The sequence below is a fragment of the Mobula hypostoma genome, chromosome 30, assembly GCF_963921235.1.
Source record: "Mobula hypostoma chromosome 30, sMobHyp1.1, whole genome shotgun sequence".
NCBI classification, from domain to species: domain Eukaryota; kingdom Metazoa; phylum Chordata; class Chondrichthyes; order Myliobatiformes; family Myliobatidae; genus Mobula; species Mobula hypostoma.
This window is the reverse complement of record NC_086126.1, coordinates 2,497,847-2,515,000: the sequence shown is the minus strand read 5'-3', so window position 1 is coordinate 2,515,000 and position 17,154 is coordinate 2,497,847. Positions and strand designations below refer to the sequence as shown.

General features: G+C 44.8%; 2 protein-coding genes across 15 annotated transcripts in view; both read left to right on the top strand.

Annotated features, from left to right (window-relative positions):
- The window catches only part of LOC134339595 (solute carrier family 22 member 6-A-like), a 30,666-nt gene extending 22,690 nt beyond the window's left edge, over positions 1–7,976 (top strand). For 3 of the 4 annotated variants that reach the window (XM_063036243.1, XM_063036241.1, XM_063036240.1), the window contains 4 exons: positions 2,412–2,626; positions 6,528–6,636; positions 7,074–7,277; positions 7,839–7,976. In XM_063036243.1, the coding sequence (XP_062892313.1) occupies positions 2,412–2,626; positions 6,528–6,636; positions 7,074–7,277; positions 7,839–7,932 (622 nt within the window). In that variant the 3' untranslated portion in view covers positions 7,933–7,976. The remainder of the gene's footprint in view (positions 1–2,411; positions 2,627–6,527; positions 6,637–7,073; positions 7,278–7,838) is intronic. The other variant, XM_063036242.1, reaches the window with a different exon arrangement.
- A 546-nt stretch (positions 7,977–8,522) lies between these two features.
- Positions 8,523–17,154, top strand: part of LOC134339593 (solute carrier family 22 member 6-A-like) — a 96,019-nt gene continuing 87,387 nt past the window's right edge. For 10 of the 11 annotated variants that reach the window (XM_063036228.1, XM_063036227.1, XM_063036226.1 and 7 more), the window contains exon 1: positions 15,272–16,992. In XM_063036228.1, coding sequence (XP_062892298.1) covers positions 16,606–16,992 — 387 coding nt within the window. In that variant the 5' untranslated portion in view covers positions 15,272–16,605. Of the gene's footprint in view, positions 8,643–15,271; positions 16,993–17,154 lie in introns of those variants that run through there. The other variant, XM_063036230.1, reaches the window with a different exon arrangement.

Genomic DNA, 17,154 nt, shown 5'->3' with positions numbered 1-17,154 from the left:
AAGCATCACCTTCCCATTGAAACGTTTTGATAGTCGTTGTATCTCCTTTTCTCACGCTCTACTCATTTTCCTCAGTACCCATGCCTCAGTGTGTGTCGGTTCAGAAAGATCAAACATTTCCATTGCCTTTTAGATTCATCGGTACAGTGAGACACCAGTGTCCTCAACCATTTGAGCCCTCTGGTCCTAAATTGTCCCGTTCTAATGCTGTTCCATAAACCCCTTGGAACACAGTCATAAACGGAATACAAATACAGCGGATGTTCACCTCTCCTCTGGTAACATCTGGCCGGCACGTCTACACGTTTCTGCTTCCTTTTGGAGCCTTTTGTGTTCCCTTCTAACCTATCTCGCTCGGCTTCAGCTTTTTGCTGACATCCCTTTTCCGTTTCTGGTCTGTGCCATCCTGCCTCAGCACTCTGTCGTAATTCTGTCAAATCCACAATTAAACAGGCAACTGTAACTGGTTTTTGTAATTGTTTGAACTTCCTGCCCAACAGCTTCCCTTGGGCAATTTTCCACAGGATATTCCCAGCAGTTTTCCCTTCACAGCCAGAGTGACTGGCTAACTCCTCATATTGCGGCCACTTCCCCAACTTCAATTTTCTATCATCCATGTGTCTGTCTAAGAGTTTCTTAAATGCCGCTAATGTACCTGTCTCTACCACTACCCCTGGCAGGGCGTTCCACACACCCACTACTCTCTGTGTGAAAAATCTACCTCTGACTTTAATCCAATTTCCCTAATCCCTTTACACCCGCCATTGTGCTGCCACACACAGCTCCAATCCGCTGATCAAATTCACAGACGTCACGACATTGATCGGGCTTATTTCTAGCGATTACAAGTAAGCCTACAGAGGAGAGGTTGGCACCCTGACACAGTTGTCCCAAGATAACAACCTGTCCATCAATGTCCAAAAAAGAAAAGAGCTGATTGTGGATTACAGGAGAAACGGTGACAGGCTCACCCCAATCAACACCAATGGGACTGAAGTTGAGAGGGTGGGTAGTTTCAAGTTCCTCAGTAAACTCATCACCGAAGATCTCACCTGGACTGTACACACCGGCTGTGTGGCAGAAAAAAACACAACAGCATCTCTTCCACCTCAGGTGACTGAAGAAGTTCAGCATGAGCCTCCCAATCCTCAAGAGGTTCCACAGGGGCACCATCGAGAGCATCCTGATTGGCTGTTTCACCGCCTGGTGTGGGAACTGCACCAACCTTGATCACTGGGCACTGCAGAGAGTGGTACAGATAGTTCAGCTCATCTGTGGAGGTGAACCTCCCGCCATTGAGGACATTTATAACAGCAGGTGCATAAACAAGGGCTGAAAGATCATCGAGGATACAAGTTACTCCAACCATAAACTGTTTCAGCTGCTTCCGTCTGGCAAACGCTACCACAGCATTAAAGCCAGGACCAACAGGCTACGGGACAGCTTCTTTCTACAAGCCATTAGACTTATAAATTTATATGGCTGTACAAAGGCAACAGTACCTTTAGTTCCTGCGGAGCATGGAGAAAGCTCACCTCTGTCCCAGGATACTGACGGACTTTTACCGCTCTACCATTGAGAGCATACTCACCAACTGCATCTCAGTGTGGTATGGCAATTGTCCCGTATCGGACCGCAAAGCACTCCAGCGTGTGGTGAAAACTGTCCAGCAGATTATCGGCACCCAGTTGCCCGCCATTGAGAACATCTACCATAAACGCTGCCTGGGCAGGGCGAAAAGCATTATCAAGGATGCATTTCACCCTAACCATGGACTTTTTGCTCTCCTCCCATCTGGTAGGCACTACAGGAGCCTCTGCTCCCGCACCAGCAGGCACAGGAAGAGCTTCTTCCCTGAGGCTGTGACCCTGCTGAACCTCACATCACAGCGTTAAGCAGTATTGCATCCGTATTGTACTGTCTCAGTACTTTTATATCTGTGTGCAGTAGTACTTCTGTTATTCGCAGTTATTTTGTAAATAACACTATTCTTTGCATTTTTGGTCAGATGCCAAATGCATTTCATTGGCTTTGTATCTGTACTCGGCACAATGCCAATAAAGTTGAATCTAATCTAACCTAATCTAATCTAATATTGTGATAGAGCCACAATATAAAGATTTTTACTCCCTCATGTTGTGGGATGGATATAAGTTTTAAATAAATTCTAAATTCTAATTTCCAATCACATTAAAATCCTTCCCCCTCGTATTACCCATTTCCACCCTGGGAAAAATTTCCTGGCTGTCCACTCGATCTATGCCTCTTATCATCTTGAACACGTCTATCAAGTCACCTCTCATCCTCCTAAAGAGAAAAGCCCGAGCTCACTCAACCTATCCTCATAAGACACGCTCTCTAATCAGACAGCATCCTGGTAACTTTCCACTCTGCACATTTTGTGTGAACAGGTTTTCAACGAGCTTCGCCTATTATGGGCTGTCAATCGACCTGCAAGGGTTTGGAGTTGACATCTACCTCATCCAGGTCATCTTTGGAGCCGTAGACATTCCGGCGAAAATCGTGGCCTACCTGACGCTGAGACTGTTCGGGAGAAGATTCACACAGGTCACCTCCCTTACCCTGGCAGGGTCCATAGTGCTGGCAAACGCCATTATTCCAAAAGGTAGGAGTTCGCCAGTGGAGTCCTAATGTCCTGAGATCTCTCAACAGGATGTTTGCGCTTGTGGCAATCCAGATGCAGAGGTCTCCACTGGTAACTGAATGTTTCTTTATCAATCTCCATTCAAGGGAAATTTCCAGCCAAGATAGTGCCGAGCTCCAGTCTCCATCGAGATTGTGGCTCTGAATTAGTTGTTCTTTTACTTTTGTAGGGATGGCTTTGATCTGTAGTGGTCAATAAACCATCGTTTGGAATCAAAGAACCTTGCCCGGTGTTTCAGGGATGGATGTGTCTTCACCTGTGCCATGACCACCCGTCCCTGGCACTCCTCCTCTGCCACCTGTCCCACACCCCTCCCGCGGCACATCACCCTTTTTCCAACTTTCCCGGGGTACGAGACAAGGATGTCCTTTAAGTCCTCTGTTATTTAACTTGATGTTGGAACCCTTGGCTATTGCACTTCGTGAAGCTAAAAATATTCAAGGGATTTCTATAAATGGGACTATTCATAAGATCTCCCTTTATGCAGATGATCTTTTGGTTGATGTTTCGAATCCCGAAGAACCTATTCCTAGCTTATTGAAATTATTAAATGAATTTGGATTATTTTCAGGATATAAATTAAACCTGCATAAAAGTGAATTATTTCCTTTAAATGAATCCACTTCTATATATGATGACATTCCTCTAAAAGTTAAGGATTCTTTTAAATATTTAGGTATTATCATCACTAAAAATTATGGAGACCTTGCTAATTTAGTTCCCTTAGTGCATTTTATGAAGCAATTTTGTTCTGGATGGAATCCACTTACACTTTCCTAGGTAGATCGAACTCATGCAGTTAAAATGATGATTTTACCAAAATTTTTATATGTATTTCAAAACATTCCTATTTTTTCTAACTAAGAAGTTTTTTGATCAGGTTGACTATTATTTCATCTTTTGTTTGGAATAATAAAAGACCAAGAATTGGAAAATGTCATTTACAAAAATTAAAAAAGGATGGAGGTCTTACTTTGCCTAATTTAAGAATGTATTATTGGGCGGTTAATATACGTTATGCATGTTCTTGGTTATATTGGACCCATAAAAAGGAACGACCATCTTGGGTTGATTTGGAATTGAAAATTGTGAAACAATTTCATTTAACTTCATTATTAGGAGCTCCTTTACCTGTACAATTAGCCAAAATTTCTATTCTAAATATAAATCCTATGATTAATCAATCATTACGAATCTGGTACCAGTTTCGTAAATTTTTTAATCTTAAAAAATTTAACCCTTTTAGTTTAATTTATCGAAACTATTTATTTAAAACTTCACTTAGTGATCCTACCTTTTCGCTTTGGAGGAATAAAAGAATTTTTTCCTTTATGGACTTGTTTCAAGAAGGTCGATTGATGTCCTTTGAGAAATTAGTAACTAAACTCTCTCATAGTCAAAATTTTCGCAATACCTTCAGGTGAGACATTTCTTACAAGAATATTTAAGTAATTTATATACAAGACTCTGACCTGTTAGACATTATTTTAAAAATGAACCCTTTAGTGAAAGGTTTTATTGGGAAAATTTATAATTTACTATTACAACAGGATAATTATCCTTTACTTAAGATTAAGCAAGATTGGGAAAGAGAGCTTAATATGACCTTGATAACAGAGGATTGGTTGCAAATTTTGAAGCTGGTTAACTCTTCTTCGATCTGTGCAAGTTATTTTCTAATTGAATTTAAAATTGTACATCGTTATTATTTGACAAAGGAGAGATTGTCTAAAATATTTCCTAATGTAAATCGTCAGTGTGATAGATGCAAAACTGAGATAGCTACATTGACACATATGTTTTGGTCGTGTTCTGTATTGCAACAATTTTGGAAATCTATTTTTTCTACAATTTCTAAAGCTTTAAAAATCAATTTACAACCTAATAAATTGACAGTTTTGTTTGCTATAATTCCTCAACATATTCATGGTATTTCTATATCTGACCAATACATTTGTCACATTATTGGCTAGAAGGGCTATTTCATTAAAATGGAAAGATGCCTCTGCTCCCACTTTGATACAATGGTTCTCTCAGGTGATAACCATATAACCATATAACAATTACAGCACGGAAACAGGCCATCTTGGCCCTTCTAGTCCGTGCCAAACTCTTACTCTCACCTAGTCCCACCCACCTGCACTCAGCCCATAACCCTCCATTCTTTTCCTGTCCATATATCTATCCAATTTAACTTTAAACGACAACATCGAACCTGCCTCAACAACTTCTGCTGGAAGCTCGTTCCACACAGCTACCACTCTCTGAGTAAAGAAGTTCCCCCTCATGTTATCCCTAAACTTTTGCCCTTTAACTTTTCTCCTCTGTCCTCTCTCATTAACAAGGCATTCTTTTCCACAGACCTGCTACTCACTGGATGTTTTTTGTTTTTTACACCATTCTCCGTAAATTCTAGAGATGTTATGTCTTAGTTTGGAAAAAATTAGAAGTCAAACTTTTGATCCTATATTTGACTTTGAGAAAAGGTGGGGTTCTTTTGCCCGTTATTATCATTTGACTTGAGTTAATAAAGATGGTCCTTTTCTGATGCTTGGGTAAATGGATTTTGTTGGCGGTTTGACATTTTTTATATGGCAGCTTGTACGGAGCATAGCTCCGGGTTTGTGCTCCAAATGGGGGTTTTTCCCCTTTTTTTTTAGTTATTAAGGGTTTTCTCTGTTTTAATTAGTAGGGGTTCATTTTTTTTCTTTCCTTTTTTCCATTAAAAAAAGCTTTAATACTTTGTTTTTTTATTATTATTGATATACTGTTCAGCCTGGTTGAAAGTTTAACTCTTACTCTACATATGGATATGTTGTCTTGATTATTTTGATGTATTTTTTTCTGTTGCTGATTTTCAATAATAATTAATAAAAAGATTTAAAAAGAAAAGACAAATACAGTACAGTACTGTGCCAAAGTCTTATGCCCAAGAATTCTGCACAGTACTATATGTGCAACTATTTAATAAGTCCCCTAGAAGTTATGTTTGTATGATTCTGGAAAGGTCTGGAAGCTTCTCCTGGTGTTGTGTAATTTGAATATGGGGTTTCTGATTGGCTGACTTATCTGCAAATCAGAATGATTTGTATAAAAAGCTGACCATGAGGCAGTGGCATCTTCTCTCTCTTTCTTTTGCCTCTCCCTCTGGACCTCTACCACGGTCCGTTTTCAGCTCTCCTTGTTCTATTAACACTTAATAGAACAGCCGTGAAGCAACACATTTTGTGTCCTATTCCTGACTTCCGAAAGAACCTTGGATTAAAAAACATCAGAATCCAGAGGAGGTTCATAAGGATGATGCTAGGAATGAAGGGGTTAACATATGAGGAGCATTTGGCAGCTTTGGGCCTGTACTCACTGGAATTTAGAAGAATGCAAAGGGATTTCATTGAAACCTACCGAATATTGGAAGGACTAAATAGGGTGGTTGTGGAGTGAATGTTTCCTATGATGGGAATATCCTGAACTAGAGGACACAACCTCAAAACTGAGGGGTAACCTTTTAGAACAGAGGTAAGGTGGAATTATTTTTAGCCAAAGAGCAGTTAACCTGTGCAATGCTCTGCCACAGACTGCAGCGAATGCCAGGTCTGTGGGAATATTTAAGACTGAAGTTGGTAGTTTCCTAATTGGTCAGGGCATCAAAGAAAATGGTGTTTGGGGTTGAGTGGAATCCGGGATCAGCCATGATGAAATAGCAGAGAGAGACTTGGTGGGCTGAATAGCCTAATTCTGATCCTAAGTCATGTGGTCTTACAGTGACTGCTTCTCTGTCTGTTTTAAGAGTTTCGGTGCCTTAAGTGAGTCTCCACCCGTTTGAAAGGCAAGTAACCGCCTGCCACCTCTGTTCCCCTTGTAGACTTGCAGACTGTCCGGACCTCGCTCGCTGCCTTTGGCAAGGGATGTCTGGCAGCCGCCTTCACCTGCTGCTACCTTTATGCCAGTGAACTTTACCCAACGGTGGTCCGGTGAGTACCACAGACACTCTGCAGCTGGAACTGAACTCACGTCCCGGTTGGGGTGGGCCCCCGACAACCATCCGGAGGGCTGCAGTCAAACATAATTTTAATTTAGAGATACAGGCCATTCTGGTCCAACGAGCCCTTGCTGACCAGTGACACCCACGTGACCAATTGACCTACTAGCCCAAAGGTCTTTAGAATGTGGGAGGAAACCATAGCACCTGGAGAAAAACCACTTAGCCAGCGAGGGAGCGGACACACTCCTTACAGACAGTAGGCATTGTGAAGTCTATTGTCTTGTGACGGCAGGACAGTGCACGACAGAAATGTCTATAAGTTACAAAGTTCCGAAAACTGACTCTCCCTTTTTCACTTTAGAGCAGGGGTTCCCAACCTGGGATCCATGGGTAACTCGTTCTGTTTCTCTGTGTCTCTTCCAACAGGCAGACGGGAATTGGGCTCATAGCTACCATGGCCCGGATGGGTGCAATGGTGGCGCCCATCATAAGAATGAGTGGCGATTACATCTCCTTTTTGCCGTCTACGATATATGGCGGAGTGGCTGTAATCGCAGGATTAACTGCCTTCTTCCTTCTGGAGACACGGAACATCCCGTTACCAGAAACGATCGAAGATGTAGAGAACAGGTTTCTATCTGTCACATGTTGACTGGGGTTCCCAAACAACCAAGGCCAACAGAAACGGTGCATTTCTGGGTCTCCGCTCGGTGGCAGAGATGTGATAGAGCCGAAGAAGGTACAAGAGAGATTCACCAAGATACTCCCTGGGATGAAGAGGTTTAGTGTGATGAGAGACTGGATAGGGTGCAGGGGAGATGCACCATGATATTTTCTGGGATGGAGAGGTTTAGTTATGATGAGAAACCAGAGAGGGTACAAGACGGATTCACCAAGGTATTCTCTGGGATGGAGAAGTTCAGTTATGAGGAGAGAACAGTCAAGGGGGCAGGGAATTGGTGTATTTATACCAAAAATGCAACCAAGAACAAAATACTTCATTGTCCAATCAGAAATCTGATGATGGAAGGGAAGGAGCTGTTCCTAAAACATTGAGTGTGTGTCTTCAGACTCCTGTACCTCCGCCCTGATGGTAGCAGTGAGAAGAGGCCATGTCCTGGGTGATGGGGGACCTTCATGATGGATGAGAGATGTGATAGTTGTAATCAGCAGAGTATTTTTTCTGTTTAGATCCAAGAAGAATTCTAAAAGGGTCAGCAAATTACGTAATGAAGATGTCCCACTGCAGGAAGCTCAAGAGTCGCTCATGAAACAGAGGGTTTAAACAAACCCGACGTCCCATCCAGACACCATCGCACCCTGTGGCTATCTGAAGGCAGGTCGGCCATGATGGTATTGACAGGACAGGCTGGACGGGTCGAATGGACAGTTTCTTCTTCCGTTTCTGATGTTGTGATGTGGATGTGCACAGAGATTTTCTCACAAAACAATCAATAAAGTGAAGAGAAACTCCAATTTCTCTGAAGCTCTAAAACTCACTCCTTTTAAATTCCTCCCGCTGGTCTAACTCGCTGACGTCCACACACCTGCGCAGTCGTGCCTCGATCAAAACATCTATGAAGGGGAATGAACAGTCAATGTTTTGGGGTGAGAGTCCTGAGGAAACACTGACTCTTTATTCCTTTCCACTGGTGTTCCCTGTCCTGATGAATTCCTCCAGCATTTTGTGCGCTACACCACAGAAGGCATCCCGTTCGGATCTACCACGGCTCGGTACGGGAACGGCTCTGCCCGTGACCGCGAGAAACCCCAGAGTTGCGGACACAGCTCAGCACATCACAGGGACCAGCCTCCCCTCCGTGGACTCTGTCTACGTCTACACCTCCCTCCGCCTTGGTATAAAGCAGCCGACATAATCACCCTCCCCAGACATTCCCTCTTCTCCCCCCTCCCGTCGGACAGAAGATACAAAAGCCTGAAGTCACATCTCACCAGGCTCAAGGACATCGTGTGCACGACTGTGCATCTGTTCAGGTTTGTCGGCACGGGGTATGATCAATGTGCGTTTGAGCGAGTGTGTGTGAGAGAGACACCTGGGCGTTGGGTCCCCAGTGAGGAACAGCAGGGCAGGAGTCCGAGTTACATGGAAATGGCAGCTCAGGCAGTAGCAATTGACCCGGGGTATGGGGCGGTGAACTGCTGATAATCTCTGACAGACACTCGGGCATTGAGCTCAGACTCACCGGAGCGTGATACGTTTCTGGATAAGAAGGAAATCGAATAATACATGAGGTGGTACGGAGAGGACGTTGAGGTAAAAGGCCAGTTGGAATCTGGAAGAACACCGGTACAGAATCGGAGGTCTGAATCTACTCTTAAAGCTGCTGTTTCTTACGAGCCCTCCGTTGGTTGGGGTCAGGGGTCAGGGGTCAGCGTGGATGATGCATCCTAACCAGGGCAGTGCGATATGCAGAGAAAGCTCTTGCCCATGTAGTAGGCCTCCCCCTCTCCACGCAGAGGCCAATTCAGTTTGGCATCAATAGTGCCACAGGAGTTGCCAGTCAGCGTTGAACTCAATCTGGGACTGCTTTAAGGATACCGGTTTCAGATTTTTCTCCCGGAGTTTACTCCTGAAGTCTCGTCAGCGGATCTTTGAGATTGAAGGTTTCAAATGTACATTAAATGTCAGAGAAATGTATACAATATACATCCTGAAATTCTTTTTCTTCACAAACATCCACGAAAACAGAACTGTGCCTCCAAAGAATGAACAACAGTTAAATATTAGAACGCCAAAGTCACCCCGACTCCCCTCCCTCCAGCAAGCAACGATCCCCACTCCCCCCATCGGCAAAATAAAAACATCGGCACCCACCACCGAGCACTCAAGCATGCAGCAGAAGCAACAGCAAAGACAGAGACTTGCAGTACCCCAAAGACTACTCGTTCACCCGGTATTCGACATACCACCGGCTCTCTCTCACCTTAATAAGGGAGAAAGAGGTGTCTCTGTTTCACAGCGAGGGGGGAGACATAACAAACAACTCACTGGTTTATGATGTTAAAACATCGTTGCATCGCTTTGTCCGAGCTCTGTGCCCGAAGATCTCAGGTCTCTGGGCACACAGCCGTAGATCTTCCGACTCTCACGACACACCGACCTTCTGCCAAGTCACCAACCTTCGATCCGCCCGTCTCTAAATCTTGAACCTCCGAAGGCAAACAAAGCTCTCAGGCCCATCCTTGGCATGTCAAATAACGGCCAGTCATGAAACCCCGAGAGTTCTCCATTCCCATGAAGAACTCTAGTCAGCATGCAACTCCAGGTCAGGGTCTTCAAAAGAACCCTGAAAGGGAAAAATGGAGAAATTAAAGATGGAAATAGAGCTGTTTCTGAAGATGCAAGCAAAGCAGTCGCTGTAAGGCCCCACTGACTCTCCTGATTCCTAATCAGAGTTTTCCTTCTCTGAGATAAGCTGTTAACCACGGCAGACGAGACATGTCTGCCCATCGGGAGCATTTAATAGGTAGTGGGAGCTTATCCCCATCACTACCCACAGCATAATAACCTTAAGGATAGAAGGAGATGGTCCATAAAGCATAGGAGCGGAATCGGGCCATTCAGCCCATTGAGTCTGTTCTATCATTCAATCCTGACCATTTTCCTCAACCCCATTCTCCCCCCTTCTCCCCTTAAATTTAATCTTCTTATTGATCAAAAACCTGTCAACCTTTGCCTTAAATACTCCCAGTGACTTGACCTCCGCTGCTGTCTGTAACAACGAATTCCACAGATTCACCACCCTCTGGCTGAAGAAATTCCTCCTAATCTCTGTTGTAAATGGACCTTCCTGTATTCTGAGCTGTGCCCTCTGGTCCTAGACTCCCACACCATAGGAAATCCTCTCTACAACCACTGCATCGAGGCATTTCAATATTCAAGGAGTTTCAATGAGGTCCCCCCTCGTTCTTCTGAACTCGAGCGAGGACAGTCCCTGAGGTGTCAAACACTCCGTGTACATTAAGGAGGGGTGACACGGGAGCGTAATGGTTAGCGCGGCGCTATTAAAGCTCGCGGCGTTCCGGAGTTCAGAGTTCAAATCCATCAGGTTTGTACGTTCTCCCTGTGAACCTCGAGGGTTTCCTCCAGGTGGTTTCGTTTCCTTCCACAGCCCAAAGGTGGGAAGGTCTGTAGGTTAATTGATCATTGTAAATTGTCCTGTGATTAGCCGAGTTTTACACCGGTGGGGCATTGGACCAGAAGGGTCTGTCCCGCGCAGTATCTCTAAATAAAATAAAATTAACCCTTTCATTATGGGGATCACTCTTATAAACCTCCTTTGGACCCAAGAGTCCAAGATGGTGACGTAGACAGTGACAATACTGACCGATCTCCTGAGCATATCTGACCATCTGGGTAACAGACGTCCAGTGAGTATGGCACCTCACCTTTCCAGCTCTGCCCTCAATAACTTCCCTGTTCATCCATCTCCTACAGACAGTTCACTCACACCTCACGAGTCCCTCCTCACCCTCTCTCAGGCAGAACCACCCACACCTTCAGCATCTCCTGGCCTTCCTTATTTCCTCCAGGGTTAAGAGAAGATACGGGAGTGGTGGTTTGTGAGGGGGGTTGACGGTGGAATATTCATCAGCTGGGGAAGTGTGCCAAGGAAAAGCAAAGGGAGATTGGTTTGGATAAGTGCAAGGGGTTGTGTAACCCAGGTAAATTAAGCCCAGAGATGTAACATTAGAACCATCCACCTGTGGGGGGATGAAAATGAGGTTTACCTAATTTTCTTTTAAAAAAAGAGAACTTGAGGGGAGAAAAAGCTATGTGAGAATGAGATGTGGCTGACACAGGCGCGGATGAGCGAGAGAAGTGCAGCAGACTATTAGAAACTAAAAATAACCGTTAGAAGTAGAATGAGTAGTGAGTATCTTTCCCCTGCTTATTGACAATCCTCAGTGTGAAACTCCTGCGGGAGAGGCGATATCGATAAAAGGTTTATTGAAACCACGCCTATAACAAGCAGAATCTGTGATGAGACAGTATCGGCACAGACTAGGATCCAAGATCTCTACCGTGTAACTGGGAATCAGTTCTGTCAAATCATACCAAGGGATTTCGCCAAGCTTTTGTTTATAAGTTTTATCAAATTTCCGTGGATGCTCCATTATTTCCTCCAATGAACCAAGGAACAAGAATTCGAATTTGTTGACCTACTGACCGGGAACTGAAACTGAGGTTAACCAGAATATTGAAGACTAGGAATTTAATAAGTTTTCAAACTAACTGGGGACAAACAAAAAGACAAATGTTAATCTGTAAACCTGTGAAAAGGGAGTAACACGAGATCTAATTAGTTAGAGAAACTGGAGTAACAAAGGTTATTCTAAAGAGTATCACTGATTCTAACTAAAAAAGAATTTGGTTTTCATTGGATATCCGAGATTTGGAACCCAAAGCAGAATGTTGGAATTTTGAATTGTTCTTACTCATGTAACTATTTTGTATATATCGCTCTTTTTATAAACTTACTTCCAAAGGTCTCTGTTTTCTATTCACTGCCTCTTTCCGATACCTAGAGCTTCTGATATCCTACTAGCACCTATTGTAGTACCATGTAACACACATAAAAGTTGCTGGTGAACGCAGCAGGCCAGGCAACATCTCTAGGAAGAGGTACAGTCGACATTTCGGGCCGAGACCCTTCGTCAGGACTGACTGAAAGAAGAGCTAGTAAGAGATTTGAAAGTGCGAGGGGGAGGGGGGGGATCCGAAATGATAGGAGAAGACAGGAGGGGGAGGGATGGAGCCAAGAGCTGGACAGGTGATTGGCAAAAGGGATATGAGAGGATCATGGGACAGGAGGCCTAGGGAGAAAGAAAAGGGGAAGCGGGGAGCCCAGAGGATGGGCAAGGGGTATAGTGAGAGGAACAGAGGGAGAAAAGGAATGTGTGAATATAAATAAATAAATAACGGATGGGGTACAAGGGGGAGGTGGGCATTAGCGGAAGCTTGAGAAGTCAATGTTCATGCCATCAGGCCGGAGGCCACCCAGACGGAACACGAGGTGCCGTCCCTCCAACCTGAGTCTGGCCCCACCTTGACAGCAGAGGAGGCCGTGGACAGACATATCAGAATGGGAACGGGACGTGGAATCAAAATGTGTGGCCACTGGGAGATGCTGCTGAGAAAGGATCCTGCTTTACCCAACTTTACTCACCCAAACATTGAAATGTTCCCCCATCCTATGGACTCACTTTCAAGGGTTTTTCATCTCATGTTCTCAATATTTATTCTTTATTTATTTATTTATTTATTTATTATTATTACTTGAGATTTTTTTTCTTTTTATATGTGCGTATTATATATGCTTAGCAGTCTTTTGCACATTGGTTGTTTGTCCATCTTGTTCAGTGTGCGGCCTTTCATTGATTCTATTGTGTTTCTTTGTATTTCCGACGAATGCCACAGGAAAATGAATCTATGGTGACATACATGTCCTTTGATAATAAATTTATTTTGAACTTTGAAATTTAATGGCAGAGGACTGTTCCTAAAAAGTCTTCAGCCTCCTGCACCTCCTCCATGATGGTAGCAATGAGAAGAGGGCATGCCCTGGAAGGTGAGGGTCCTTTATGATGGATGCCATCTCCTTGAGGCATCGCTGTTTCAAGATGTCCTCGATGGTGGGGAGCCCATGCCCCTGATGGGACTGGTATTCCAGGTAGACATGACGGTGAGGAAGGCACTGTCCTTTGCTTAACGCCCTAGTTAAGATTTGACTGCTAATGTGTAGGTTCGTTCATTTGATGGCTTTTTGTGCGAGCAAGGTGATCTGCTGGTAGTGAAAGGTTAGTTTTATTTGTAACATTTTACCTCGAAACATAGAGTGCAATGTGTCATTTTGCATCAACAACCAACACAGTCCGAGGATGTGCTGGGGGCAGCCTGCAAGTATCGCCACGCTTCTGGCGCCAACCTAGCTTTCAACGCCCATAACACACTAACCCTAACCTACATGTCTCTGGAATGTGGGAGGAAACTGGTGCACCAGGAGGAAACCCACGCAGTCACGAGGAGAACGTATGAACTCCTTACAGGCAGCGACGGGAATTGAACCCTGATCGGTGAGACTAAGGTGTATAAATCATGAGTAAATTTATTGTCAAAGTAAACCATGTCTTTGCATAATACTTTGAGATTCATTTTCTTGTGGGCATTCACAGCAGAATAAAGAAATACAATGGAATCAAAGAAAAACTACACACAAAGAATGATAAACAACCAACATTAGCAGTGGGCCAATCGATTCGCAGAGAGAGAGAGAGTTTCACACAGGTCGGGGAGAAGAGTTTAAAAAAGGAGCATTTTGCAGGATGGCGGATTAGCAGCAGGCCAATCGATTCACAGATAGACAGCTTCACGCAGGTCGGGAGAAGAGTTTAAAAAAGGAGTGTCTTTCAGGGCTCAGTGCATTAGTAGTGGACCAATTGTGTGTGTGTGTGTGTGTGTGTGTGTGTGTGTGTGTGTGTGTGAGAGAGAGAGAGAGAGCGCTTCGCACAGGTCGGGGAAAAGAGTTTAAAAATAGAGCGTTTCGTGGAGCTCGGCGCATTAGCAGCAGGCCAATTGATTCGCAGACAGAGTGAATTTCGCACAGGTTGGGGAGAAGAGTTTAAAAAAAGGAGTGTTTCACGGGGCTCAGCACATTAGCTGGGGACCAATTGATTCGCAATTCATTAGCAGGAGCAAATAAAAGAAAAGCAGGGTCAAAGCAGAGCGGCCATTGTGTGAGTGGACCAGTGTAGGAGTGGGATCTTGAGGCTTTGGCTTAAGAGGTTTCAGCGAGGAGGAACAGGTCAGTTGCAGGTAAGGCTTTTGTAGTGGTTGAATTAAAAGTCACTGGATTACAGCTAATTAAATAAAGTAGGGATGATGCAGGGTCAGGTGATGTGCTGTCATTGCATGCTGAGGGAGCTGGTGGACCCCATTGTGGTTCCTGGTGACCACATCTGCAGCAAGTGTTCACTGCTCGAGGAACTCAGGCTCAAAACTGATGATACAGAATCTGAGCTTCAGACACTGCGGCACATTAGGGAGGGGGGAGAGTTACCCGGATTCTCTGTTTCAGGAGGTAGTCACACCCATTATATTAGCTGCCTCAAATTCGGTCTGTTGTCAGGGACTGCGAGTGAGGCAGGTAGTGGGATCCAAGTGCTGGAGGAGCCTCAGCCCTTGAGCTTGTCCAACCGGTCTGAGATTCTTGCTCCCTGTGCGGATGAGAGTAGGGGCTGTAGGAAGGATGAGCAACCTAACTGTGGCACCGTAATTCAGGGAGCCATTCGGGGTGGTGGGGGGGGGGGGTAAGAGAAGAGAAATGTAGTGGTAATTGAGGATAGTATAGTCAGGGGAATAGACAGAATTCTCTGTCACAAGGATACAGCCTCCCAAAGGCTGTGTTGCCTGCCTGGTGCCCAGATTCGGGACATCTTATCTGACCTGCAGAGGAATTTGCAGTAGGAGTGGAAATATCCAGTTGTGGTGGTCCAAGCAGGTACCAACGACATAGGTAAAACGAGGAAAGGGGTTCTGCTGAGGGAATTTGAGCAGCTCGGGGCTAAATTAAAATGTAGAACAAAAAACGTGATAACTCTGGATTACTACCTGAGCCACGTGCAAATTGGCATAGGGTCAAGAAGATTAGAGAGTTTGATGCATGGCTCAAGGATTGATGTGGGTGAAGTGGGTTTGAATTCATGGGAAATTGGCACCAGTATTGGTAAAACAGGGAACTAATATAAGCAATATCAGTAGGAATCAGCTATCTGGCCCGTCGAGCCTGCTCCGCAATTCAATAAGATCATAGCTGATCGGACCAGGGACTCACCTCCACCTATCTGCCTTTTCCCCATAAGCCTTAATTCCCCTACTATGCAAAAATCTATCCAACCTTCTCTAAAAATATATTTACTGAAGTAGCCTCCACTGCTACATTGGGCAGAGAATTCCACAGATTCACCACTCTCTGGGAAAAGCAGTTCCTCCTCATCTCCGACTGAAATCTACTATTGATCTCCTGAGATCCACAAGAAAAATGCTGGAGGAACTCAACATCCAGGCATCATCTATACAAAAGAGTACAGTCAATGTTTTGGTTCCAGTAGCATTTTTTGTTAGTTGCTTGGGTTTCCAGCATCCGTAGATTTTCTCTTTATTTTGATCTCTTGGGATTTTCACGCACCACAATAGTCTCCAGAGTTTATAGAGAATGGTGTGAAAAACAAAAAAAATCCAGTGGGTGGCAGTTCTGTGGGTGAAAACGACTTATTAATGAGAGAGGTCAGAGGAGAATGGCCAGACTGGTTCAAACTGACAGGAAGGTGACAGTAACTCAAATGACCACACGTTACAGCAGTGGTGTGTAGGAGAGTATCTCTGAACACACAACACATCAAATCATGGAAATGAATGGGCTACAGCAGCAGAAGACCACAGACATACACTCAGTGTCCACTTTATTAGGGTTAAGAGGTTCCTAATAAAGTGGCCACTGAGTGTGACTGTGATCTCTCAAACGGCAGGGTAAATTCTATCACCCTATGCTCTCAACAGCTCCTTTAAATTCTTCTTCTGGCATTTTACACCTTCCTTTCCAGTCCTGATGAAGGATCTCTGCCCGACATGTTGACACAGATGCTGCCTGACTTGCTGAGTTCCTCCAGCATTTTATGTGTGTTGCTCTGGATTTTCAGCATCTGCAGAATCTCCTGTGTTTACAATTCCTTTACCCTGTGCTCGCAAGAACATGATTTCACAATAACAGTGGTCATTAAACTTACATTAACGGTTCAGAATGATTAATTAAATCTTGTTATCAACTTGTTAAACATTACCGGACATCACATACAAAAGGCTGAGTGTGGGTTTAGGCATCGATTGCCAGCACAGTCTGCCTCAGTACACCTGGTCTGCCCTCCTCCTGCTCAGACCATGGCTTTTGGGGACCTCCTGGAGATGGTTGGAGACCTGGGAAAGTACCAAGCCATCCACATTGCCCTACTATCAATTCCGACCTTTCTCATAGCCTGCAACAATCTGCTCCAGAACTTCGTGGCCGCCGTCCCCGACCACTGGTGCAAGATGCAGCAGGGAGGCGAGAGCTCGAGGTACCTCAATGTGACGGAGGAGTTTCTCCGGGTGTTCCTGCCCATGGACCAGGAAAGGAGGCCGGACAAGTGCCGCATGTACGCCTCCCAGCAGTGGCATCTCCTGGGCACCAACGAGACGCAGGGCAACGGGAGCCAACCTGACACACAGGCATGCACCGATGGGTGGGTGTACGACCACTCCCAGTTCACGTCGACGATTGTGACAGAGGTACGGCTGGTAATGCGCCCCTCACTTCTGGGGGATGGTGTACTGAAGGGGGTGGCTTGACGGAGTGAACAGAATGCGCCGTGACACAACGCTTTACAGCACCAGAGACCCGGGTTCAATTCCCGACAGGCTCTGTAAGGAGATTGTCTATTCTCCCTGTGA